This window comes from Carcharodon carcharias, chromosome 15 (assembly GCF_017639515.1).
Source record: "Carcharodon carcharias isolate sCarCar2 chromosome 15, sCarCar2.pri, whole genome shotgun sequence".
Taxonomy (NCBI): Eukaryota; Metazoa; Chordata; class Chondrichthyes; order Lamniformes; family Lamnidae; genus Carcharodon; species Carcharodon carcharias.
In genome coordinates this window covers 23112237-23137798 of record NC_054481.1, presented here as the reverse complement: position 1 = coordinate 23137798, position 25562 = coordinate 23112237, and the positions used below count along the sequence as shown (strand labels likewise).

The window sequence follows — 25562 nt, the reverse complement described above, 5'->3', positions numbered from 1 at the left end:
CATTCCGTAGGGATCGCTCCCTCCGGGACACCCTGGTCCACTCCTCCATCACCCCCTACTCCTCAACCCCCTCCTATGGCACAACCCCTTGCCCACGCAAAAGATGCAACACCTGCCCCTTCACTTCCTCTCTCCTCACCGTCCAAGGACCCAAACACTCCTTTCAAGTGAAGCAGCATTTCACTTGCATTTCCCCCAACTTAGTCTACTGCATTCGTTGCTCCCAATGTGGTCTCCTCTACATTGGAGAGACCAAACGTAAACTGGGCGACCGCTTTGCAGAACACCTGCGGTCTGTCCGCAAGAATGACCCAAACCTCCCTGTCGCTTGCCATTTTAACACTCCACCCTGCTCTCTTGCCCACATGTCTGTCCTTGGCTTGCTGCATTGTTCCAGTGAAGCCCAACGCAAACTGGAGGAACAACACCTCATCTTCCGACTAGGGACTTTACAGCCTTCCGGACTGAATATTGAATTCAACAACTTTAGGTCGTGAGTCCCCTCCCCCATCCCCACCCCCTTTCTGTTTCCCCCTTCTCTTTTTTTTTTCCCAATAAATTATAAAGATTTTCCTTTTCCCACCTATTTCCATTATATAAAATAAAAAAAAACCCACTAGAGCTATACCTTGAGTGCCCTACCATCCATTCTTAATTAGCACATTCGTTTAGATAATATCACCAACTTTATCTTTAACACCTATGTGTTCTATTGTACTATTGTTGTTGACATCTTTTGATGATCTGCTTCTATCACTGCTTGTTTGTCGCTACAACCACACCAACCCCCTCCACCTCTCTGTCTCTCTATCTCTCCGCCCCCCACACACACACCTTAAACCAGCTTATATTTCAGCTCTTTCCTGGACTCGAACTCAAGTTCTGTCGAAGGGTCATGAGGACTCGAAACGTCAACTCTTTTCTTCTCCGCCGATGCTGCCAGACCTGCTGAGTTTTTCCAGGTAATTCTGTTTTTGTTTTGGATTTCCAGCATCCGCAGTTTTTTTGTTTTTAAACCTGTTTGTTACCTCTGTTTAGCGCCTCGAGAAGTTCACTTCTGCCCCAAAGGCGCTACATGAATGCAAATTGTTGACACACTGAAAACCAACCAGAGAGCAGCTGGTTTCTCCCCAGAGGCAATGCTGGTAAATTGTCATCATATTGGGCAGGCAAGGAAACTGGTTGTAGTGTTGTTCCCTGTATTCCTACACCTCTCCACCACTTTGGCTGTTTGCCAAGTGGACATATGTGTATAAGACTGAAGGAACAGTGGTATTTCCAGTGCAATTGAGGTAGCGGCTTAGTTGAGGTGTCAGTGTCTTTACTGCTAACCATGATCAACGAGATATCAATTGAAAGATAATATGAAGACCACCCCAACCACCCCCTTTAAAGAGGCACTAATAATAAAACATAACAAAGTTGAAAGGAAGCTTTCATTAAAAGTCTTGGGAGCAGGTGATGATACACTTCTGCCCTGACGGTGTCCACGAGTTGCAGAAGCCTCAAAGAGGGCATTGTGTACACCATCACCAGGGGCATAATGGTGCAGCACAGCCCCACGACATGGATCACCATCTTCTCTATCAGCCTCATTGGATGTAGGCATGCTGTTTCATACTACCTTGTAGAGCAAGAGAGGGAGAGAGGGAGGGCAAAGCATCACTGAGCGTGTTACATTGTGTTTGGGTGATGTGTCTGCCATAGTTGAATAGCTGAAGGTACGTGGCGGCTGCTAGAGGTGGGTTTGAGCTGGCATCTTTGTGAAATGTGGGAGGGTGAGGTGGAATTTATGTGAATGTTAGTCATAAGTCCTGAGAGCTAATGAGAAAGGGCATTGTACCGCATTGAGCAGTGTGAGAGGTGTGGTGAATAGGAGATGTTATATGAAGATACATTCACTAACTTTAGCCACACAGAGGAGGCCATTAAATTCTTGCAGCACTGAAGCCAGGTTCTCAGGGTCTGACTTCAGGCATTGACCTCCCTTGCTACCTACACCTATACCCTTTGGAGGATTTGCATCCTTCCCTACCCCTCCATGGCAACATGGCCTCTGTCCTCTGTTCAGTAGATGACTAATGCTTCCAATAATATATTAGTAAAGATGGCAGGTATTGCTGAGCCCTGGTGTTTCATTTCTTTTCTACAGAATTGCAGCAATAGCAGCCTCCTGTGATTCAGTGCAGCGTCCAGCTAAGAAGGAGAGACTGCCTTTAAGAGCTAGAGGCTCACTGCAACATGTGCTAGTCTCATACGGTCTTCAGATTTTATTCTTCAGAAAGATTTACAAGCCTTTGAGTGAAGAAATTTCTCCTTTTCTCGGTCCTGAATGTCTGACCACTTATTGTGAGACTGCAGCCCTTTGTTCTTGATTTTGCATCCAGGGGAAACATTTTCTCATCAGCTACCCTGTCGAACCCCGTAAGATTTTGAATATGATTAACTTGGATCACCTCTCATTCTTTGAAACTCCAGGGCATATCTCATTAGTTTAATTAATCTCATAAAACAACCCCCTCTCCCAGGAATCACACCCCACACTTAGAAATGGGAGCAGGTGAATTTTTAGCCCTAAAAGTGCTATTGGAAGGAAATGCAGAGATAGTTTGACATTTATATTCTTTTCTTAAACATACTACCAGACCTACCTGTGACAGAAAACCAATCAATTTGTGATGCGTCCTTCTGACCTGGGACTAGTTAATAATCTCAGGAGTTTACAGACAACAACTATCACGTGGCCACACAGAGGACTGTATTAGTGACTTCAAAGGGTAAACAGGTAAGAAGCACAGCACAATAATAAACCAGATCCCAGATAACCCATGGGAAACATCTCAAGTGATGTAGTAGTCATCATCAAATATTTTGACTGAAATAAATATTGAATTGTTCTGACGTATTTTGGATATCTGATAGTTTAATTGTATTGTTGTATATTATTGAGAGAAGCAACACACAACATGCTGTGTAAAAATTTGACTTCATTGGTCATGCAAATCTGTTCCTTTTGTTCTAGCTATCTGAGAAGTACGGCACAGTTTTCAGCATCAAGTTAGGACCCAGAAATGTGGTGGTGCTGACCGGCTATGAGGCAGTGAAGGATGCACTTGTCAACCATGCAGAGGAATTTGGTGAAAGAGCACGCATCCCAATATTTGAATTATTTTCAAAGGGAAATGGTAATTCTCACCTTTAACATTCTTATTGTAAAATTTACAAGTTAAATTCTAGTTGCATTCTGTCCTGGCTCAGATGATTAATAATTTTCAGAGTTAAGCTAAAGTTGATTTTTCTAAAGGCTAACATTTTAAAGAACTTTGAAAGATAAAAATGACCCTCTGAATAAGATTGATATTGGCACTATTTCAAAGAAGAGCAAGGGCGTTATTGCTAGTGTTCTGGTCAATATTTATCCTTCAGTCAACATCACTAAAATACAGATTATATGGCCTTTGTCATATTATTTGTGGAAGCTTGCTGTGCGAAGATGGGCTACCACCCTTTCCATGTTACAGTGGTGACTGGACCTCAAAAGCACCCTATTGACTGTAAAGCATTTGGGACATACAGGGGCTGTAAAAGACCCTATAGACATGCAAACCTTCCTCAGTCTACTGCTTTCTGTTTCCCTCACCAGCCATTCCATGGATTCTTGGAGGAAGGTTGTCAATTAATGCTGAGTATTACAAGAGCCACAGTGATTACTTCTTTCTAATGGGTTTAATTGTAGGTATTATTTTTGGTCATGGGGAGTCATGGAAGCAAATGCGAAGGTTCACCTTAACCACGTTACGAGATTTTGGAATGGGCAAAAAAACCATTGAAGACAAAATAATTGAGGAAACCGATTTTCTGATAAAAATGATTGATTCTTATAAAGGTGAGTTTGTGTGAGGTAATTGAACAGAATTATCAGTGTTTCTTTTCTCTGCGTGCTTATAATTATTTATAAATGCAGATAAGCATTAATGAATCACAGAAATCTATATCACAGAGAGAGGACATTTGGTCTATTGTGACCCTGCTAGCTATCTGCTAGAACAGTCCAAAGTAATCCCACTTATTGCTGGGTGCCCATAGCACTGTCCCTTCCTCTGACGTGAAACAAGGGTTTCTCCCGCTACTGGCGTGACCAACTGGTTTTTTACTTTCTCGTTTATTCGACTCTCAATTCCTGTCCTCCATTCTTGCCAGAGTCTTTGCTACTTTCTCTCTACCTTCCTTTAACAGCCTAGGGAACAAGCTCAGTGTCTTACCAGAGGAGCAATACAATTTTGGTTTGGTATAAAGGAACAGCGCTAAATTGTGTGTGATTTTTCCCTTTTTTGCAGGCCACCCCTTTAATCCAACCATCAAACTGAACGCTGCTGTGGCCAACATAATTTGCTCTATAGTTTTGGGGGATAGATTTGATTATGAGGGTGAAACGTTAATCAGTTTAGTAAAGAGAGTGAACGAAAACATTCAACTCGCTGGTTCGACTATGGTCCAGGTAAATCTAATTTTGCATTAGCGACAGAAATACATTCCAATAAAGAACTTTTGGAACTAACAGTAGCTGGAATGAAGTGTCGGGGAATCTGTGGTGCAAAATATTAGTGAGGTTTCTTTTTTTTTTATGTGGCTGGTTAATTTAGGGAAGAACATTAGTCACAATTTTGAGTTACATCCTATTTAATCATCTAATTTAATATTGAGGGTAAAAAAACTCAGCATTTTCCAGACAAAAACTCTCCTAAGCTACTTGCTGCAGAAATGCACCTTAATAACTTAACAGGAGGTTATTCTGTCAGCTGTGTTTGAGAACCTTTGGATTATAGAACCAGGACAGGAAAGTAGTTTTTGTGATAACGATCAGCCAGGTTATAATTTAATGGGAGATCTGGAAGAAGGGATTGAATGGCCTGCTGTTCCTGTGTTGTTATTTTAAAAAATGGAATGTTGCAAATCTGAACTCAAAAGCAACAGGTTGGAAATGATCTACTGAAGACACATGTCAACATTTTGTTCTAGAGCTGTTTGATAGGATGATCACTAATGAATGCATTTTGGGCACTTTAATGTGGCAGCTGCATAATATTTAATGTTCCACTGGAGTGCTGTTTTTGGCTGCAGTAGAGTGCTTCAGTTGGAGTTTGGTGACTGAGGGAGTTTAAGGGTTAAATTCCATCTAAAGCCTAGTCTCTCTCTGGTTTAGCAATTAACTAACAGTTGCTGTTAGGGTTGGAAAAAAGTGAGTTTTACTCCCGCCTTAAAGCAGGGCTCATTCAGGTTCTGCTTGCAGCTGCAACTAGTTATCTGGATAACTGGTGTCACCAGGTTTTCCAAGGCTAGGTTCAGTGAGTATAAATGTAGGCTATCTCATAGTGCTGACTTTGTGTGCACTGGAGTGCTATTTTTGGCTGCATTAGGGTGCTTCAGTTGGAGTTTGGTGACTGAGGGAGTTCGGAGAGGAAGTGCTTCTTTCCTTTTCTACTTTTCCTCAAAGGAGAGTGGCGGCCTTGGTAAGTAGGACTTGGTGAGTAAAGTATAAAAGTAAAATATTTTTAAACAAGTTTCCATACTTGAATTTAACTGAAGTGCCAGGAATAAGGGAAATCTAGGGCCAATATAATAAAGTAATGTAAATAATCCAAAGTAGAATAATGTTAACATAAGGGAAGTAGAGTTAAGTCATGGCAGAGTAGCTCACTCGAGTGGAATGCGTGTCCTGTAATATGTGCAAAGTCATGGATGCTACCAGTGCCCTAGATGACCACATGTGCAGGAAGTGCAGCCAGTTGCAAGAACTTGAGCTCTGGGTTTAAGAGCTCAAGCAGAGGCTGGAGTCTCTGAGGCACATCCGGGAGGCTGAGAGCTAGGTGGATAGCACGTTCAGAGAGGTGGTCACACCGCAGCTGAAGGGCCTGATGACAGAGAGGGAATAGCTGACCACCAGGCAGTCTAAGAGAAGTAGGCAGGTAATGCAGGAGTCCTCTGGGATCCCACTTACAAATTGGTTTTCCATTTTGGAAGCTGTTGAGAGAGCTGGTTCTTCAGATGAGCACAGTCTGAACCAGGTTTGTGGCATCACATGTGTCTCAGCTTTACGGAAGGGGAGGAAAAATAAAGAAGATCAATATTGATAAGGGATTCATCAGTTAGGGAAACAGACAAGCATTCCTGTGGCCATAGACGTGACTCGAGGATGGTTTATTGCCTCCCTGGTGCCAGGGGCAAGGATTTCACAGAGCAGCTGCAGGACATTCTTTCGGGGGTGGGATAAGGCACGCCCAGTGTGACGCGCAACCGGAAGCGCTAAGCGCTCCCTGTGCGGGCGAGGGGAGGAGGGAGAGTCAGGGCCTGCGTTTTCCATGCATGTGTGCAAAAGAGCACAGAAATCTCCCTGAGGCACGGAGCGGCTTCAAGTAGTTCAATTTCATTGTGAAAACCTGAAAATAAGATTTGAAAAAATTCATTCAGACATGTCCCCTCTTGTGACAGTGTGTATGGATTTAATTAAAAATTTTTAATTAATTTATAAAACCTTCATGAAACCTCATCCCACCCGTGGATGAGGTTCCATGAAAAATGCGAAGGCCGCCTGTGCTCTTTGCCTGCCTGCCAACCTCAAGTTTGGATGGGCAAACCTGAGAATCAATTTAATGAGTTAATTAATGGCCTTAACAGGCCTTTGACAGTTCTGTCAATGCGCTGCCGACTCCACTGAGGGCCCGCTGAACTGAGGAGCAAAAATGATGCATGGTGACATCGGGACACACACCCGTCGTCTCCGTGCGTCATATTGCATGTTGGTGAGCTGACCCGCCCCCACACGCTGACCAGAAGGTTCAGGCCATGATGATGGCGATACGGGAGACCTGGCTCAAAGAAGGGCAGAACTGTGTGTTAAATATTTCTGGGTACAAGGTGTACAGAAAAGATAGGAAAGGAAGAAAAGGAGGTGTGGTGTCGGTATTGGTTAAGGAGAGCATTGCAGCGCTGGAGAAAGAGGATGTCCCAGAGAGTTCAAGGACAGAATCAATTTGGCTAGAGTTAAGGAACAAAAAAGGTGCAACTACATTGCTCAGTGTAATCTATAGACCGCCAACTAATGAGAAGGATGTAGAAGAACAAATCTGCAGGGAAGTTACAGAGAGATGCAAGCATTATAGAGTAGTTATAATGGGGGAGTTTAATTACCCGAATGTAGACTGGGACAGTGGTAGTGTAAATGGCGGAGAGGGGCAAGAGATCCTAGATTGTGTTCAGGAAAGATTTCTACAGCAGCATGTGTCCGATCCAATAAGATGCACTGTTGATCCTGGTTCTTGGAAATGAGGTGGGCCAAGTCGATCAAGTGTCAGTGCAGAATCATTTAGGATCGTTGTATTGTATGTTTTAGGATGATGATAGAAAGGGATGACAGGCAATCCAGAGTAAAAATAATTAGCTGGGTGAGAGCCGACTTTGGTGAGGCAAGAACGGAGCTGGGCCAGATGGGCTGGAATGAAAGATTGGCGGGAAAAACTGTAGCTGAACAATGGGCTGCCTTCAAAAAAGAGTTAGTTTGGGCACAGTGAAAGAAAATTCCATCAAAAGGGAAAGGTAGGGAAACAAATCCAGAGCTCCTTGCATAAAAAGGGGAATAGAAATTAGGATAAAGAAGAAAAAAATGTGCTTATGACAGGTGTCAGGTTGAAAATACAATTGAGAACCAAGAGGAATACAGAAGGTTGCGAGGGTAGGTGAAAAAGCAGATTAGAGAAGCAAAGATGGATTATGAGAAAAGACTGGCAGCCAACATAAAGTCTTCTATAGGCATATAAATAGTAAAAGGGTAGTAAAAGGAGGAGTAGGGCCGATTTGGGACCTAAAAGGGAATTTACACATTGATGAAGGGGCCTTGGCTGAGGTATTAATTGAATACTTTACATCCGTCTTTACCAAGGAGGTAGATGCTACCCAGGCAATGCTGCCAGACAAGGAAACTGTCAATAGAAGAGTTCAAAATTGCTAAGGAGGAAGTGTGGAATAGACTGTCGGTACTTAAAGTTGACAAGGCACCGGGGACCAGATGAGCTGCATCCAAGTATATTGAAGGGAGCGAGAGTAGAAATTGCAGGGGCACTGGCAATAATCTTTCAGTCTTCCGTAGATTCAGGGGTGATGCCAGAGGACTGGAGAAATGCAAATATTATGATAAAAGCAAAAAACTGTGGATGCTGGAAATCCAAAACAAAAACAAAACTAAAAATACCTGGAAAAAAAAATAGCAGGTCTGAAAGCATCTATGGAGAGGAACACAGTTAACGTTTCGAGTCTGAATGACTCTTCAACAAAACTAAGGAACAATAGAAGAGGTGAAATATAAGCTGGTTTAAGTGGGGGATGGGACATGTACATCTGGATAGAGGGCCAGTGATATGTGGAGATAGCCAAAAGATGTCATAGACAAAAGGACAAAGAGGTGTTGACGGTGGTGATATTAGCTAAGAAATGTGCTAATAGGTGACATTAAGCGTAGAAAGCAGGACGAGTAAGGTACAGAGAGCCCTATTCGGGTGGGGTGTGGAGAAGGGATCGAAATAGGCTAAAATGTAGAGATAAAACAATGGATGGAAATACATTTAAAAATACTCGAAATAATTGGGAAAAGAAAAATCTGTATAAATTATTGGAAAAAAGGGGGATCGGAAAGGGTTTGGGGATGGAGGAACGAGTTCATGATCTAAAATTGTTAATCTCAATATTCAGTCCAGAAGGCTGTAAAGTGCCTAGTTCGAAGATGAGGCGCTGTTCCTCCAGTTTGTGTTGAGCTTCACTGGAACAATGCAGCAGGCCAAGGACGGACATGTAGGCATGAGGGCAGGTTGGAGTGTCGAAATGGCAAGCAACAGGGAGGTCTGGGTCATGCTTGCAGACAGACCGATGGTGTTCCGCAAAGCGGTCACCTATCTGCATTAGGTCTCTCCAATGTAGAGGAAACCACATTGGGAGCAACGAACGCTGTAGAGTAAATTGAGGCAAGTGCAAGTGAAATGCTGCTTCACTTGAAAGGAGTGTTTTGGGCCCTTGGACGGTGAGGAGAGGGGAAGTAAAGGGGCAGGTGTTGCACCTTCTGCGGTTGCAAGGGAAGGGCCGTGGGAGTGGTGTTCATGTGTAGGGGGTGATGGAGGAGTGGACCAAGCTATCCCGGGGGGAACGATCCCTGCGGAATGCTGCCGGGGTGGGGGGTGAAGGGAAGATGTGTTTGGTGGTGGCATCATGCTGGAGTTGGTGGAGGAATTCTGCAGGGATCGTTCCCTCCAGGACACCTTGGTCCACTCCTCCATCACCCCCTACACTTCAACCCCCTCCCACGGCAAATATTATGCACTTGTTCAAAAAAAGATTGTAAAGATAAGCCTAGCAATTACAGACCAGGCAGTTTAGCTTCAGTGGTGAACAAGATTCTGGAAACAATTATTCTGGATAGAATTAGTAGCCACATGCAAAAATATGGGTTGATAAAGAAGATCCAGCATGGATTTCTAAAGGGGAAATAGTTTAATTAACTTGCTGGAGCTTTTTGAAGAGGTAACAGAAAAGGTTGATGAGGGTAATGCTGTTGATGTGGTGTACATGGACTTTCAAAAGGCATTTGATAAAATGTCACACAACAGAATTGGGAGAAAAAGTTATTGCTCATGGAATAAAATGTGCAGTGGTAACATGGACACAAAATTGTTTGAAAAATAGGAAGCCAAGAGTAATGGTCAATGGATATTTTTCTGGCTGGAGGAAGGTTTGTACCAGAGTTCCCCAGGGGTAGGTACTGGGACCCTTGCTTTTCCTAAGAAAAGATGGTCTAGATCTTGGTGTGCATGGGACAAATTGAATGTCTGCAAATAATTCGACGATTGGGAGTGTTGTGAAGTGCAAGGACGACTGTGCAGAACTTCAAAAGGACACAGACAAGTTGGTGGAGTGGGCAGATAGGTGGCAGATAAAGTTCAATGTGGAGAAGAGTGAGATGATGCCTTTTGGTAGGAAGAACATGGACAGATGACACTAAATAAGGAGTGAAATTTTGAAGGGGTTGCAGGAGCAGAAAGACCAGGGTATATATATGCATAGATCATTGAAGGATTATGGCAGGACTGGTGAAGGGAGCAGTTAATAAAGCACAAATAAGCCTTTTTTGTTACCTCTTCAAAAAGCTCCAGCAAGCTAGTTAAATGATTTTCCCCTTTAGAAATCCATGCTGGCTCTTCTTTATCCACCCATATTTTTCCATGTGGCTACTAATTCTATCCGGAATAATTGTTTCTAGAATCTTGCCCACCACTGAAGTTAAACTGACTGGCCTGTAATTGCTGGGCTTATTTTTACAATCCTCTGCTTTATTAATAGGGTCATAGAGTACAAGAGCAGGGAGGTTATGCTGAATTTATATAAGACAATTGTTGGACCTCAGCTGGAGTATTGTGTACAGTTCTGGGTGCCACATTTTAGGAAGGATGTGAACACATTGGAGAGAATGCAGAAGAGGTTTCCAAGATTGGTTCCAGGGATGAGAAACTTCAGCTATGAGGATAGATTGGAGAAGTTGGACTGTTCCCCTTTGGAGAGAAGAAGGCTAAGAGGAGAGTTGATAGAAATGCTCAAAATCATGAGGGGTCTGGACAGGAGTAGATAGGGCGAAGCTCTTCCCGTTCATAAAAGGATCAAGAACGAGCGGGCACAGATTTAAAGTGATTTGCAAAAGAAGCACATGTGATGTGAGAAAAAACTTTTCCACACAGCGAGTGGGTCAGTCTGGAATTTACTGCCTGTCATTAGAAGATTATTTAAATAGAAACAACATGCGGGGGTACGGGGAAAAGGCAGGGCAATGGCACTATGTCATAATGCTCATTTGGAGATCCAGCACAGACATGATGAGCCGAATGACCTCCTTCTGTGCCATTAAGATTCTGTGATTTATTTATTGCAGTTTTCTAATTACAGAATACTGACATGAGGAGATTATTGGTTCTCTTTGACATTAACATACATATCATCACCTTATTTCTATTTCATAGATGTACAATGCATTTCCCTTCTTGGGATTCCTTCCTGGATACCTTTCTCAATTATTCTCCAACTCCCAGCAGAATATTGCTTTCTTCAAGAACCTCTTCAATGAAAACTATCGGGAAACAAATGTGAATGACCTGAGGAGTTTTATTGAGGCGTTCATGTTGAGACAACAGCAGGTAGAAACTCTATTCCCCTCTTAAGACGTACTGTAGATTTTCTATAGGCTATGTTTGTTTTTTTTTTGGTGGGAGGAAAGGCAACTTCGTTCAACTGGCATGACATGATGGGCTGAATGGCCACCTGTGGTGTAAATGTACGATTCCATGTAAATGGTTTGAACAGAGTCATACTTTTAAAAAGAAAGAGCTGTCATTTGCATTGTGCCTTTCAGAACCCCAGAATGTCCCAAAGCACATTATAGCCAATTAAATGCATTTGAAGTGCAGTCATTGTTTGTGATGTGGATTCAACCAACATCATTAAAGGGATACCTAGTCATTACTAGATTGCAAGTTGTGGGTATTTACCCTGCTCAAAGTGATTGCCTTTTTCCTACATTATAACAGTGACTGCACTCAGAAAACACTTTATATTAGCTGTAAAACGCTTTGAGACATCCTAAGGACATGAAAGGCAATGGAAGTGCACCAGGGAGAACTCCCCTTCTTTTCCTTGTAATGCATCCACCTGGGAAAACAGACTGGGCCTCGTTTTAACATCTTATCTGAAAGTGACACCTCTGACAGTGCAGCATACCCTCAGTACCACACTGGAGTAATCCCACTGCTGCCTCTTATTCCTGGCCCCCTTCCTGTGCTACATTTCCCAGTTTCAGGTTAATTATGTATCACATGCCGTATTCTACAGATTCCAATCCTAATTCTGAGTTCTTGTGGTGTTAATTCTCGTAGGAATCGGACAATCCCAATTCATACTTCCATGAAAACAACTTAACATACACCACAACCAACCTGTTTGCTGCAGGGATGGAGTCCACCTCGACCACAATTCGTTGGGGAATGCTCCTGATGATGAAATATCCAGAGATTCAGAGTAAGTAGCAGTTGGATTGACTCCTCTCTGGAGCTGATCTTGTATCATTTTGTATGCTTCATATTCCTGGATTACCCTGGGTGTGATTTTGAACTTGCCTGAATAAATCTATAACTGTATTTCCAATCATTTTAAAAATGTAATAGCAAAATACTGTGGATGCTGGAAATCTGCAACAAAAACAAAAATAGCTGGAAAAACTCAGCAGGTCTGACAGCATCTGCGGAGAGGAACACAGTTATTGTTTCGAGTCCGAATGATGAAGAGTCGAAACATTAACTGTGTTCCTCTCCGGAGATGCTGTCAATCCTGCTGAGATTTTCCAGCCATTTTTATTTTTAAAATGTGCTTGGTTTGCAGGAAAAGTTCACGAGGAAATTATCAGTGTTATTGGATCAGAACGATCTCCCAGAGCTGAAGATCGGAAAAATTTGTCATACGCTGATGCAGTGATCCACGAAATCCAGAGGTTTGGTGACATTTTGCCATTGAACGTCACACATGAAACCACAGTGGATTTAAACTTCAAAGGATTCTTCATTCCAAAGGTACCCTAGGGGAAGTATGGCCACAACTGGGGCCTGATATTCTGACATTTAATGGGGGGCGGGAAAGGAGTGGGGTAGGGGAGGAAGTGAGCTCTCAAGGTTGTATCTAATTGCCTTGTGCACCATTAGGGAATAAGCGGATAGCTCTCATAACTTCTATGTACCAACTTATCCATAAACCTTTAATGTGGCGATGTCTGGGGTGTTTTATTATTAAAGTCGCATGTTGTTGTCAAGTTGGTAATGGAGAAAGAGCAGAGTGGGAATAACTAAACAACTCTTTCAAAGAGATCCACCGGAACGATAGACTGAAAGGCTCTTTCTGTGTGAATAATTTTGGTAATTCCTTTTGAATATAACAATGAAATGATATTGAAATGATATTTGAATATTTTTGGGAACCCACGTGATTCCATTGATGTCCTCTGTGCTGTACGATAAAACCCAATGGGAAAAACCAAATGAGTTCAACCCGTCTCACTTTCTGGATGCTGAGGGCAAGTTTGTGAAGAGAGATGCCTTCATGCCTTTCTCTGCAGGTAGCACAGCTTATTAGTTTTTGGATTATATATTGGTGGAATTTTCCCTCCCTTGTTAGGGAAAATAAAATGGAAATGTAGCATTAAGGAAATTGTATTTCTATTATCTTTTAGGAGTTTGGGGTGGTTGTGGGACTGCAAAGTAATGGGCTACTGTCAAAGCAAAGTCTGACCCAATATCTGTGCACATAGTTTTTAAGAGGGCGAGTGAGCAATTCGGAGCAGGAATCTGTGCTAATTTGCATTTTTCCTAAGACTGCCAAAAGCTGAGACCAGCTAATGAAACACAGACTGGGAAATAATGGAACTTCGATTGATTAAAAATACACCTTCAAAATTTCAGGATATCATAAAGTGCATCACGCCAATGTCTTTGAATCTTAGTCAATATTGAAATGTAGGGAAACACTGCAGACCGTCCAAGATGAATGCAGGTCTCATCAGGGATTTAGTGCCAAATGTTGAGGTGCAGGAGCTCCAAGGAAATATGTTGGCCATATCATTTCTAAGTCAACTATTACATTGTTTTCCTATGTATTAATCATTTGAGTCCCTAAACGTCAGTAAAACTATGCTTTTTAAGTGAAAAATATTAGTGCCGATAGTCATTCTATTTCAAACCATGTAGTATTTTGCATCATTAGACATTAGCATAGCTAGAATTTCATTATGCAACAGTTTAATGGTTTAATGCCAGCCTATTAAAACCATGAATTACAGAAAACTTTACTTCTGACTGGGGGATGGTATGTAGAGGCGAACTAATTTTCCTGATTTATATTAATAACCTAGACCTGGGTGTACAGGGCACAATTTCAACATTTGAAAACAATGCAAGACTTGGAAGTATTGTGAATGGTGAGGAGGACAGTGATAGACTTCAAGAGGACAGGGGAGAGCTGTACAGGAGGGTTACTGCTGTGTGGCTGCTGCCGCACATTGACTCAGAGACATTCGGCAGCAGCTGCATGAGGGTCGGGGCCATGGGCCTGGCCTTCTCTCCACCACCTCTTAATCTCCCCAGGCTCCGGATTCACAGCCACACCGCGAGCTCCGGACATTCCAGTCAACTCTTAACATCCGGCCTGAACTCAAACTCCAGGGCCTCGAGGCTAAACTTGCCCTTGTGCCCCAGATAATAACGCAGGTAGAAACCATTCCACATGGTCCCCGCACCGGCAGCCTCTGCGTCACAAATCACGCAGCCCCACGTGGTTGCGAGAGGATATTCGTGCAGTTTTGATTGTTGCCACCAATGAGCCTTGCATGTGTTATTCCTGGAAACAAGTAGCTTCAATATTGGAGGCAGTGAGGATTAAAATCAATACCAATCTTACAGACTGAAAATCCAGCTAGACAATTTAATTGGGTGGATTCCACTAAGATCAGTGGAAAGAAAAAAATCAAGTGGGGCTTATGATGTATGGCCAATCAGCAAAGGGGAGTTTAATATCCTGCCTTTAACTAGGAGGTACCGGAGATAAAATAGGAGATATTGGAAGTGGGGTAAGGCTGGAGCCGGAGATACAGAAAATGACAATGACTTCTCCTAGCTACTAATCTTCAGGGACTGCTGGACGTACTCTGTTGGTAACAGGAAAAAGATGGTGTTCCATTTTCTGGCATCTAAATTGGGTGAAGCAAGGATATTCGCACCATATATGCCTCCTATAGGCGTGGCGAGTAGCTACCGTACCATACACGTGCAATACATTAATCATGCATTCTCTCCTGTCGCCTTTTATGCAAATGTACACTATTAATGTCAATCTAGTGTTTTATGACAAAAAAAATCATCCAGCATTTGTTAATGGTGAATTAGTCAGGACAATCCTATCATTCAGTTTGCCACATCTTAAGGATGTGTAAATTTTGTGTGAAAACTAAGAAAACTGAGAGCAGATAAAGACACGCTTCACTTTTTCCACGCTCACATTTCTTGTTGAACCCCCAGATTTGTTTATTCCGCAATACAGTTAAGATATTTTAGTTCCTCTGAATTTTCTGCCTTAAAACGATTTGAATAGATGTTTCACCACTTTACATTTTTCACTGCCCTCCTTCTGCACCTGTTACTGTTCTCATGTTGGTTTTAAAATTCACAGCTGACCTCCGGAATTTATACAAATGCTTCTTTCGTGAGTGATTTCACTACCTTATCAATGTTTTGCATTGTTGTCAGGCAAGAGAGACTGGATTTGGACAAGCTCAGTTGATCCAAGAGCTCTTTGAGTTAAGGGCAGGCGTCTAAACGCCACAGGCATCGGTGGTAACTTTGTTACGGTCCCTATGAATCATGCAGGGACGCAGATTGGTGGGTTACAGGACTAGCCGTTAAAGCCTTAAAGGTGCTCCAGCAGTGCTGCACCCTTGGGTCGTGGAGGTCAGAGCTGACTGGAATTGTACCTCTTCTAAGTTGATCGGGGCTGTGCCGTAGGTTTCTTCTTTCTCCTGATATCGCTTCCTGAGCTCCGGAAGGGTTTCCTCTTGAATCTCCTCACTATGCATACTCATCTCACCTCAGTGGTTGACCAGCAGATGTGTGATCAGTCCTTCATTGGCAAAGTTTAACTCTTGCTTGGCTTGTTCCAGTGAAGCCCAACGCAAACTGGAGGAACAACACCTCATCTTCCGACTAGGGACTTTACAGCCTTCCGGACTGAATATTGAATTCAACAACTTTAGGTCGTTAGCTCCCTCCCCCATCCCCACCCCCTTTCTGTTTCCCCCTTCCTTTTTTTTCCAATAAATTATAAAGATTTTCCTTTTCACACCTATTTCCATTATTAAAAAAAAATAAAAAAAACCCACTAGAGCTATACCTTGAGTGTCCTACCATCCATTCTTAATTAGCACATTCGTTTAGATACTATTACCAACTTTAACTTTAACACCTATGTGTTCTGTTGTTCTATTGTCGTTGACATCTTTTGATGATCTGCTTCTATCACTGCTTGTTTGTCCCTACAACCACACCCGCCCCCCCCCCCCACCCCCCACCTCCACCTCTCTGTCTCTCTATCTCTCCGCCCCCCACATACACACCTTAAACCAGCTTATATTTCAACTCTTTCTTGGACTCGAACTCAAGTTCTGTCGAAGAGTCATGAGGACTCGAAACGTCAACTCTTTTCTTCTCCGCCGATGCTGCCAGACCTGCTGAGTTTTTCCAGGTAATTCTGTTTTTGTTTTTAACTCTTACTATGCTGGCTGAGATCCCACCCACAGGCAGGTCCTATGATCGGAACTATCTCCAACCAAGGTTAATGGCAGTGGGTAAAAACAAAAAAACTGCGGATGCTGGAAATCCAAAACAAAAACAGAATTACCTGGAAAAACTCAGCAGGTCTGGCAGCATCGGCGGAGAAGAAAAGAGTTGACGTTTCGAGTCCTCATGACCCTTCGACAGAACTTGAGTTCGAGTCCAAGAAAGAGTTGAAATATAAGCTGGTTTAAGGTGTGTGTGTGTGTGTGGGGGGGGGGGGGGGGGGGGGGGGCGGAGAGATAGAGAGAGAGGTGGAGGGGGGATGTGGTTGTAGGGAGAAACAAGCAGTGATAGAAGCAGATCATCAAAAGATGTCAACGACAATAGTACAATAGAACACATAGGTGTCAAAGTTAAAGTTGGTGATATTATCGAAACGAATGTGCTAATTAAGAATGGATGCTAGGGCACTCAAGGTATAGCTCTAGTGGGGTTTTTTTATATAAAATGGAAATAGGTGTGAAAAGGAAAATCTTTATAATTTATTGGAAAAAAAAGGAAGGGGGAAACAGAAAGGGGGTGGGGATGGGGGAGGGAGCTCACGACCTAAAGTTGTTGAATTCAATATTCAGTCCGGAAGGCTGTCAAGTCCCTAGTTGGAAGATGAGGTGTTGTTCCTCCAGTTTGCGTTGGGCTTCACTGGAACAATGCAGCAAGCCAAGGACAGACATGTGGGCAAGAGAGCAGGGTGGAGTGTTAAAATGGCAAGCGACAGGGAGGTTTGGGTCATTCTTGCGGACAGACCGCAGGTGTTCTGCAAAGCGATCACCCAGTTTACGTTTGGTCTCTCCAATGTAGAGGAGACCACATTGGGAGCAACGAATGCAGTAGACTAAGTTGGGGGAAATGCAAGTGAAATGCTGCTTCACTTGAAAGGAGTGTTTGGGTCCTTGGACGGTGAGGAGAGAGGAAGTGAAGGGGCAGGTGTTGCATCTTTTGCGTGGGCATGGGGTGGTGCCATAGAAGGGGGTTGAGGAGTAGGGGGTGATGGAGGAGTGGACCAGGGTGTCCCGGAGGGAGCGATCCCTATGGAATGCCGATAAGGGGGGTGAAGGGAAGATGTGTTTGGTGGTGGCATCATGCTGGAGTTGGCGGAAATGGCGGAGGATGATCCTTTGAATGCGGAGGCTGGTGGGGTGATAAGTGAGGACAAGGGGGACCCTATCATGTTTCTGGGAGGGAGGAGAAGGCATGAGGTCGGATGCGCGGGAGATGGGCCGGACACGGTTGAGGGCCCTGTCAACGACCGTGGGTGGAAAACCTCGGTTAAGGAAGAAGGAGGACATGTCGGAGGAACTGCTTTTGAATGTAGTATCATCGGAACAGATGCGACGGAGGCGAAGGAACTGAGAGAATGGGATGGAGTCCTTACAGGAAGCGGGGAGTGAGGAGCTGTAGTCGAGATAGCTGTGGGAGTCGGTGGGTTTGTAATGGATATTGGTGGACAGTCTATCACCAGAGATTGAGACAGAGAGGTCAAGGAAGAGAAGGGAAGTGTCAGAGATGGAGCACGTGAAAATGATGGAGGGGTGGAGATTGGAAGCAAAATTAATAAATTTTTCCAAGTCCCGACGAGAGCATGAAGCGGCACCGAAGTAATCATCGATGTACCAGAGAAAGAGTTGTGGAGTAGGACTGCAACAAGGAATGTTCCACATACCCCATAAAGAGACAGGCATAGCTGGGGCCCATGTAGACATGTAGACTGGTTGCAAGTCCTCAAGGCATGTTTGTTTTGATACTGCCGTATAGAACAGCAATGCAACATTGGCTAGTTTAATGGCAGTGAGACCTGTTGCAGAAGCTTCCTGTCCTGGCCGATGATCAGCCTCTGAAGAGATTGAAGAAGATCTTGTATTCATTAGATTCCTATTACACAAATAGTGTATTGAACTGTGTGAAACCAAAACTACCAGCTGTCCAAATATGCCCATAGATTGTGACATTAACACTTCTTGCAGCGAATATACTGCTAATATTTTTTATACTGTGGTCATTATAGGTTTGAACCCATAAGCCCCGGTGTTTGAGAGGTGATTGTGCTGCCCACCGAGCTCTGGCTGGCGCCTTAAATCATTAAGAAATTTATTTTAAATTTGAACGGACATGTAGATTGGTTGCAAGTCCTCAAGGCATGTTTGTTTCGATACTGCCGTATAGAACAGCAATGCAACATTGGCTAGTTTAAAAATCATTCTGAATAACTTTGTTTCTTTGAAGAGCAGCTTTGAAATTTTTGCGATTGTTTTCTTTTTGCAGGTCGGACGGCCTGTGTTGGTGAGACCCTGGCTAAGATGGAACTGTTCCTGTTCTTTACTGCTCTGATACAAAAGTTTAAGTTTCAAGTTCCACCGAATGTCATTGAATTGGGGCTCGAGTCTGGTGTGGGATTGACTTCATCCCCCAAGTACCCCTATGTGTGTGCTGCCCGTCGCTGATGTAAACATGATTTCATGATTTACCCAATTTTCCTTCTCTTCCTTAATCACTTCTAGAAATGTGTGTGCGCGTGTTTTTTTTTAAACACAGTGGCTGTTATGTTTGTCATTCTGCTGAGTCCTGCTAGTGAGATTTACACACCGTTCACAATACACTTTGTCCTGAATGGCCTCCTTCTGCACTGTAAAGATTCTTTGATTCTGTAATGCACAAAGAGGCGGGCATGTTCAGTAAAGTGAGAGATACACCAGGAGTTGTGAATTTCCGGAATGTGCTGGATGACTTATCCTGCCACCACCACCCCTCCCCCCCTACCCCCCCATTTGCATCACACGAACAACATTTGACCGTTAGTTATGTTATGCTGGATTTGCTGATTAATTGCCCATTGACCACCGTGAAGAAAGTATCTGTTCAAACTTCAACTGGAGGGATTCATCTAAGGACCAGGGCGTTTGACATTGAATTGGGGTGGGTGGGATTCGGTATTATTAAAGGTGTTTTTGCTAATTATGAGTGATGGATGAGTGCCAATTTTGGTGACATCATTACCCTCTCGTTTATAAACATAATTACGGTTTCACTACACCGATCAATAAGGATCAATCAGTCCCACCCTCCACCCATATGTCCCTTTGTTTAATACACAATAGTGTGCAGTTATTTCGCTGTTCGCGGAGAAAAGATCACTCTTCCATGTGAATGTTAAGGTGAATGGATGTGTTCCTGGAGACTTCATCATGTGAGCTCTCTCCTCCAACTCGCCCGCCCCCATGCCACTGCCATTGGTTGCCCAACATGTCCATTCTCCCAGAGCCCTGCCAATTAGTGGAATTCAGCCTCTTTTGCCTTTTATCCCCATCACCTACACTTTTATATCTGATTAATTATTCAAAGAATGATTCAAAATTCAAATTTTTGATGCTCCTATGATTTTTCTCTGGGTTGGGCTTAGCAATGTCCTGGACATGAATCTTGAATCCATGGACACTCCAGAGTGATCACAGAGTAGAATAATTTCAGCAAGGAAGGTGTCCATTCAGCCCATTGAATTCATGCTGGCTTTATGCAGATTAATCCAATCAGCCCCATTCTATCGCTCTATCCACGTTTCTTCCCTCAAGTGCTCATCCAGTTTCCTTCTGAAATCATTGATTGTTTCTGCACCCACCATCCTTGTAGGCAGCAAGTTCCAGGTGATTACCACTCACTGGGTACAAACGTTCTTCTTCATCCTGCATCACTTACCTAAAACCTTAAATATGTGCCCTGCCTAGTCCTTGTATCGTTGACTAATGGGAACAGTTTTTCCTTCTCCATCTTATCTAAACTTGTCATGTACATTTCAATCTCTGTTCAGTTTCCTTGCTCCAATGAGAATAAATACAGCTTCTTCAAACTAACCTTGTTGCTAAAATCTATCCTCCCTGGAACCATTCTGGTAAATCACCTCTCCACCATCGTAAGAACCTTCACATCCTTCCTAAAGTGTGGTGACCAGAACTGGATGCAATAAATACCCTAGTTGTAGCCTAAACTGAGCTGAAAATGGTTCCCTGTTTTTGTACTCAATCCCTCTATTTATGAAGCCCAAGATTCTGTGTGCTTTCCTAACTACTCTCTCAATATGTCCTCCTGTCTTCAAAGATCCATGCACAGGAATGCCAGGTCTCCCTGGCTCTGGACACTTAATAGAGCCATTAAATTTATATCATCTCCCTCTATCCCTTGTACCAAAGTGAACACCTCAGGATTCTGTGTATTAAATCTCATAAGGATCTACATTATTGATGCAATAGGAATCCAATTATTAATCAAATGGGCTTTCTACAAAAAGAATCAACACCTACCTTTTTACAGGTTTTTTGCAGCAGCAATCATGTCTCAGAGAGCAGTTGGTTGGGCCGCGCCCACAAATAAAATCATGAAGGTTTGAAGATGCCTCTCAGCTGTCAGTCCGAGCTCCATGACAGTCATTGTTGCCTCAGAGCTCCTGACCCCAAAATCTCATCTCACGATCCCACTGGGGGCTTGCGATCTACAAGTTAAGATGCACTGATGCAAGGGTCTTTATGTGTGGAGGGTAAATTTTCATTTTGAAGTCCTCTCAGCAGCCATTTGGAAAATGCAATCTTACAGTCCAGTTTTAAAATATGCTCAAGAGGAGGAACAAAAAATTCTCAAAAATGTCTGTCTTTTGGATATGACATCAAAGCAAGACCCAATCTGCCTGCTTGGGTGGATGTAAAAGAACCTAGGCTCAATTTTGAAGAAAAAGAGGGCAGTTCTCCTTGGTGTCATGGCCAATATTTATCTCCTAATTAAAATCACAAAAACATTATCCAACCATTATCACATTGCTGTTTATGGAATCTTACTCTGTACAAATTGGCTGCCGTGTTTTTGACACTATAACAGTAGCTACACTTCAAGAGTACTTCATTGGCTGTAAGACACTTTGAGATGTCTGATGGTCATGAAAAGGCTATATAAATGCAAGTCCTCTCTTAAAGCTTTTTAATCAAGTTTGCAAGAAACCCCCACAAATGTAAGTCTAGAGGAGGCTTTTCCAATAGCTTTTTAAACTGAAACATTTAGCGGAGACTCAGACAGCCCAAACAGATCTAAACAGAAGAGGCCCTTCAGCCCATTGAGTCTGCAGCGACACATGAGAAACACTTGACCTATCTACCTAATCCCATTTACCAGCATGGCCCATTGCCTTGAACGTTATGATGTGCCAAGTGCTCACCCAGGTACTTTTTAAAGGATGTGAGGCAACCTGCCTCCACCACCCTCCCAGACAGTGCACTCCACACTGTCACCTCCCTCTGAGTAAAAAAACTTTCAATGCTTCCTTGTCTAATTACTCCTTCCAAAGTGTGTCACCTCACACTTTTCAGCATTAAATCCATCTGCCACTTATCTGTCCATTTGACCATCCCGGCTATATCTTCCTGTAGACCAAGACGCTCAAGCTCACTGTTAACCATCCAGCCAATCTTTGTGTCATCCGCAAACGTATTAATCCTACCCCCACATAGTCATCTATGTTGTTTATATAAATGACAAATAATAGGGGACGCAGCACAGATCCCTGTGGTACGCCACTGGACACTGGCTTCCAGTTACTAAAGCATCCTTCTGTCATCACCCTCTGTCTCCTACAACTAAGCCAATTTTGAATCCACTTTACAGAATATACTTATAGAATATTTTGGGATTTTCCCTACTTTTACCAGCCAGAGCTTTCTCATATCCCCTCTTGGCTCTCCTAATTGCTTTCTCAAGCTCCACCCTGCACTCTCTGTACTCCACTAATGCCTCCGCTGATTTGCTCCCCTTGTATCTCCTAAAAGCCTTTCTTGGCCTTCGCATCGTATCCTCGTATCTCTGGTCATCCATGTTTCTCTGGGCTTGTTACTCCTTCCTATCACCCTAAATGGAACCTGCTGTGCCTGTACCCTCCCCATTTCCAATTTGAACACCCCCCACTGCTCCTCTGTAGATTTCCAAACAAGTAGCTGTTCCCAGTCTACTTTGGCCAGATTCTGCCTTATTTTACTAAAATCAACTCTCCCGCAATCCATAACATTTTTTTGCAACTTATCTATTTCTTTGTCCATAACAAGCTTAAATTGTACCATGTTATGGTCGCTATCACTAAAAATTCTCCCCCACCACCACCTCAGCCAACTGTCTGGCTTCATTCCCCAGAATTAGGTCCAGCACTGCGCCATTCCTTGCTGGACCCTCTACATATTGACCTAAAAAGTTCTTCTGTACATTCCATCCAAGCCCTTAACATAATGTCAATCCCAATTAATGTTGGGAAAGTTGAAATTACCTAATATAATTACCCTATTGTTACACCGCTGCAAATTGTGAGCATACTTGCTCCTCAATTTCCGGCAGACTAACTGGGGGTCTATAATCCTTGAAGCTATCTAACCTTGTGAAAATAAACATTGGGAAATTGACCACAGAGATCAGAGAACCTGAGCTGTCAATCAAGCAATGTTTTCACTGGCACACAGCTGTTTCAGCTAAAGTATTGGATATCTGGGCTCTCAATCAAGCATGAGAGTTCATTGGTTTATGCTCTGTAGAGTGGGTCAATGGGCATGGAAGTGTCATAGCTTGGCATTGGGCGCATGAGTGGCCATAGCAGAAAAGTGGAAGGTCATAGCTTGGCATGGGGGCACAAGGGGCGATGGAATGGGTGGGAGGCAGAGCTTGACATGGGGGGAGGGCATGAAACTTTTCACCTTCTGAAACTTTTGAAAGGTCCTTTCATGCAGGTTAGGATTCATGACTCCTCTGAAGGGCAGTGAACCACAACTCTTTAACATCTGGCCTGACTCCATGAAAATTGAGGAGGAGCAGGGCATGCCTGTCTCCGCATGGACCAGCCAGGTTGGGAGGCCAGGTCCAGGCTTTTGACAGGGATTCGCCTGCACCCTTAAAAGGTCACTCCCAACAATCAGACAGCCTGGGAATAGGGTTTGGAGTCCTGGAATCGGGACATGCACACCATTTTTAAAGAGTATCTAAGTAATACCAAAAATCCAGGCCAAAGTGCTTGAGAAAGGGAGATATGCAAGTTACTCCTAAACTGATTGCAAGCACTTAAGTATCATGTGGAAAAGTACCATTTAGAACCACCAAGCCTGGGTCTAGTTGTTTCTGAAATTGGAACTAATAAAATAAATTGATATAAGTTGCTATTCCAAATACCCAAAGGGAAATTTAGCTTATGTTTAAGGGGTTGATCAAATTTTAATGCTTTATTTTTAAATAAAGCTTATGGGAAAACAGTCTAGCTGCTTTCTGGGTATCAAAAAAAGAGAGTTTGTTTTGGAAAGAAATAATTTGAACACTAATAAAACCTCTCAGACCAGCAACACTGCTATTTGAATTTGGGATCATTTAGAAATGCAAAAAAAATGAAAAGCAGGCACAATTTAGCAGGTTACTTTTCAGAAAATAAAATGTCATCTAAAATAAAGAACAAAAGAAACAAAATCTGTTAATAACTGGGACCAACATGGGGATAGTTGATTCCTGTTTTAAAGATAATATGAGACTATTGTATTGGACAGTAAAGTTTCTCCAGGATTCATGAATGAGATAGGATGGTGTCTATTGTACATATAAAATTATATGAGGAAGAGATTGGGGGGTAGGAGATCTAATTAGGAAAAAAGACACATCATCAAATAAGAATTGGAATAACTCAAGTTGCATGTAGTTCAATGGAATATATCAATCTGGTAATGACACAGATTGTAGTAATATGAAAGTGTAGATGAGATCAGTAAGTTCATAGCTTTCTCTTGGAAATGTCTGTGTCCTTGCCTATGGACCTTTTAAGCGAGCAGATTTTGATAGTCTGGCCACTAACCGAGATATCAAGACCGTGCATGGAGAGATGAACAAAGATCTTCAGACAGGCACCCCCAACCCCTTGACCTCTTGAGAAGATTATCTGAAGGTCAAGGTGGAAATCTGTGACATGATATTAGGATACTGGTGAGAGTGTGCAGTTGTGGTTTCTTATATGTGAAGTAACCAAATGCAGGTGTGCATGGTGAAGCTGCATTAAAGAATGGGTTCCAGACATGCTCAGCTCCTTGACAAATAGCACGATCAAGAATGGTTATGTCATCTGTAGAGTAACAAAACATTTTGAAGTGACACATAAAGCATAGAGAAACTGACTTTAAGACAACCAAGATGGCCATGTTCAGAGGGAGTAAAGGTGAGAAGAATTTTGTGCTGGGACAATTGAAGGTTAGGGAAAAATACTTAATAAAAAATATCCACAAAATTGGATACAGGTGAAGGGAGGGCTGGGGTATCTTTTCAGTCTATGCATAATCTGTTGCTTTAATTGCATGCATTTATATGATAATAGTCAAGAAATTAACTCCACTTCCACAAAAGGATAAGAATATCATTGAGTAAGGTGATCTACAGATGGGGAAATGCCAATCCAAATCGATAGTAATCAGGTCATTATAGTGGCTTTGCTATGCTATCTGTGGCATGTAATCAGGAAATTAGGGAAATTAGTTTGTAGCTTAGGAATATCTAGGTTGGCTCAAAATCAGTTGTGAGGCGTCAATAAGGATAGTTCCTTCTCAAACAGAAGAATTGAAAGAAATTGTACTTTTCATAATATTATAGAATTCTTATGGAATTAATACGCATAGCATGAAGCCACCTGGCAGAGAAATTATTTAATTACATTGGAGAGACCAAACGTAAACTGGGCGACCGCTTTGCAGAACACCTGTGGTCTGTCTGCAAGAATGACCCAAACCTCCCTGTCGCTTGCCATTTTAACACTCCACCCTGCTCTCTTGCCCACATGTCTGTCCTTGGCTTGCTGCATTGTTCCAGTGAAGCCCAACGCAAACTGGAGGAACAACACCTCATCTTCCGACTAGGCACTTTACAGCTTTCCGGACTGAATATTGAATTCAACAACTTTAGGTCGTGAGCTCCCTCCCCCATCCCCATCCCCTTTCTGTTTCCCCCTTCCTTTTTTTTTTCCAATAAATTATATAGATTTTTCTTTTCCCACCTATTTCCATTATTTTTAAATATCTTAAAATCTTTTATGCTCTCCCCACCCCCACTAGAGCTATACCTTGAGTGCCCTAC

The 25562-nt window shown here is 42.9% G+C and overlaps 1 protein-coding gene across 1 annotated transcript in view; it reads left to right on the top strand.

Annotated features, from left to right (window-relative positions):
- LOC121288349 overlaps positions 1–18892 on the top strand; it is a 57420-nt gene extending 38528 nt beyond the window's left edge. The window contains 8 exon segments of the mRNA XM_041206902.1: positions 3023–3185; positions 3737–3886; positions 4338–4498; positions 11052–11225; positions 11961–12102; positions 12463–12649; positions 13047–13189; positions 18714–18892. Of these exon segments, the coding sequence (XP_041062836.1) occupies positions 3023–3185; positions 3737–3886; positions 4338–4498; positions 11052–11225; positions 11961–12102; positions 12463–12649; positions 13047–13189; positions 18714–18892 (1299 nt within the window).
- The last annotated feature ends 6670 nt before the right edge of the window (positions 18893–25562 follow it).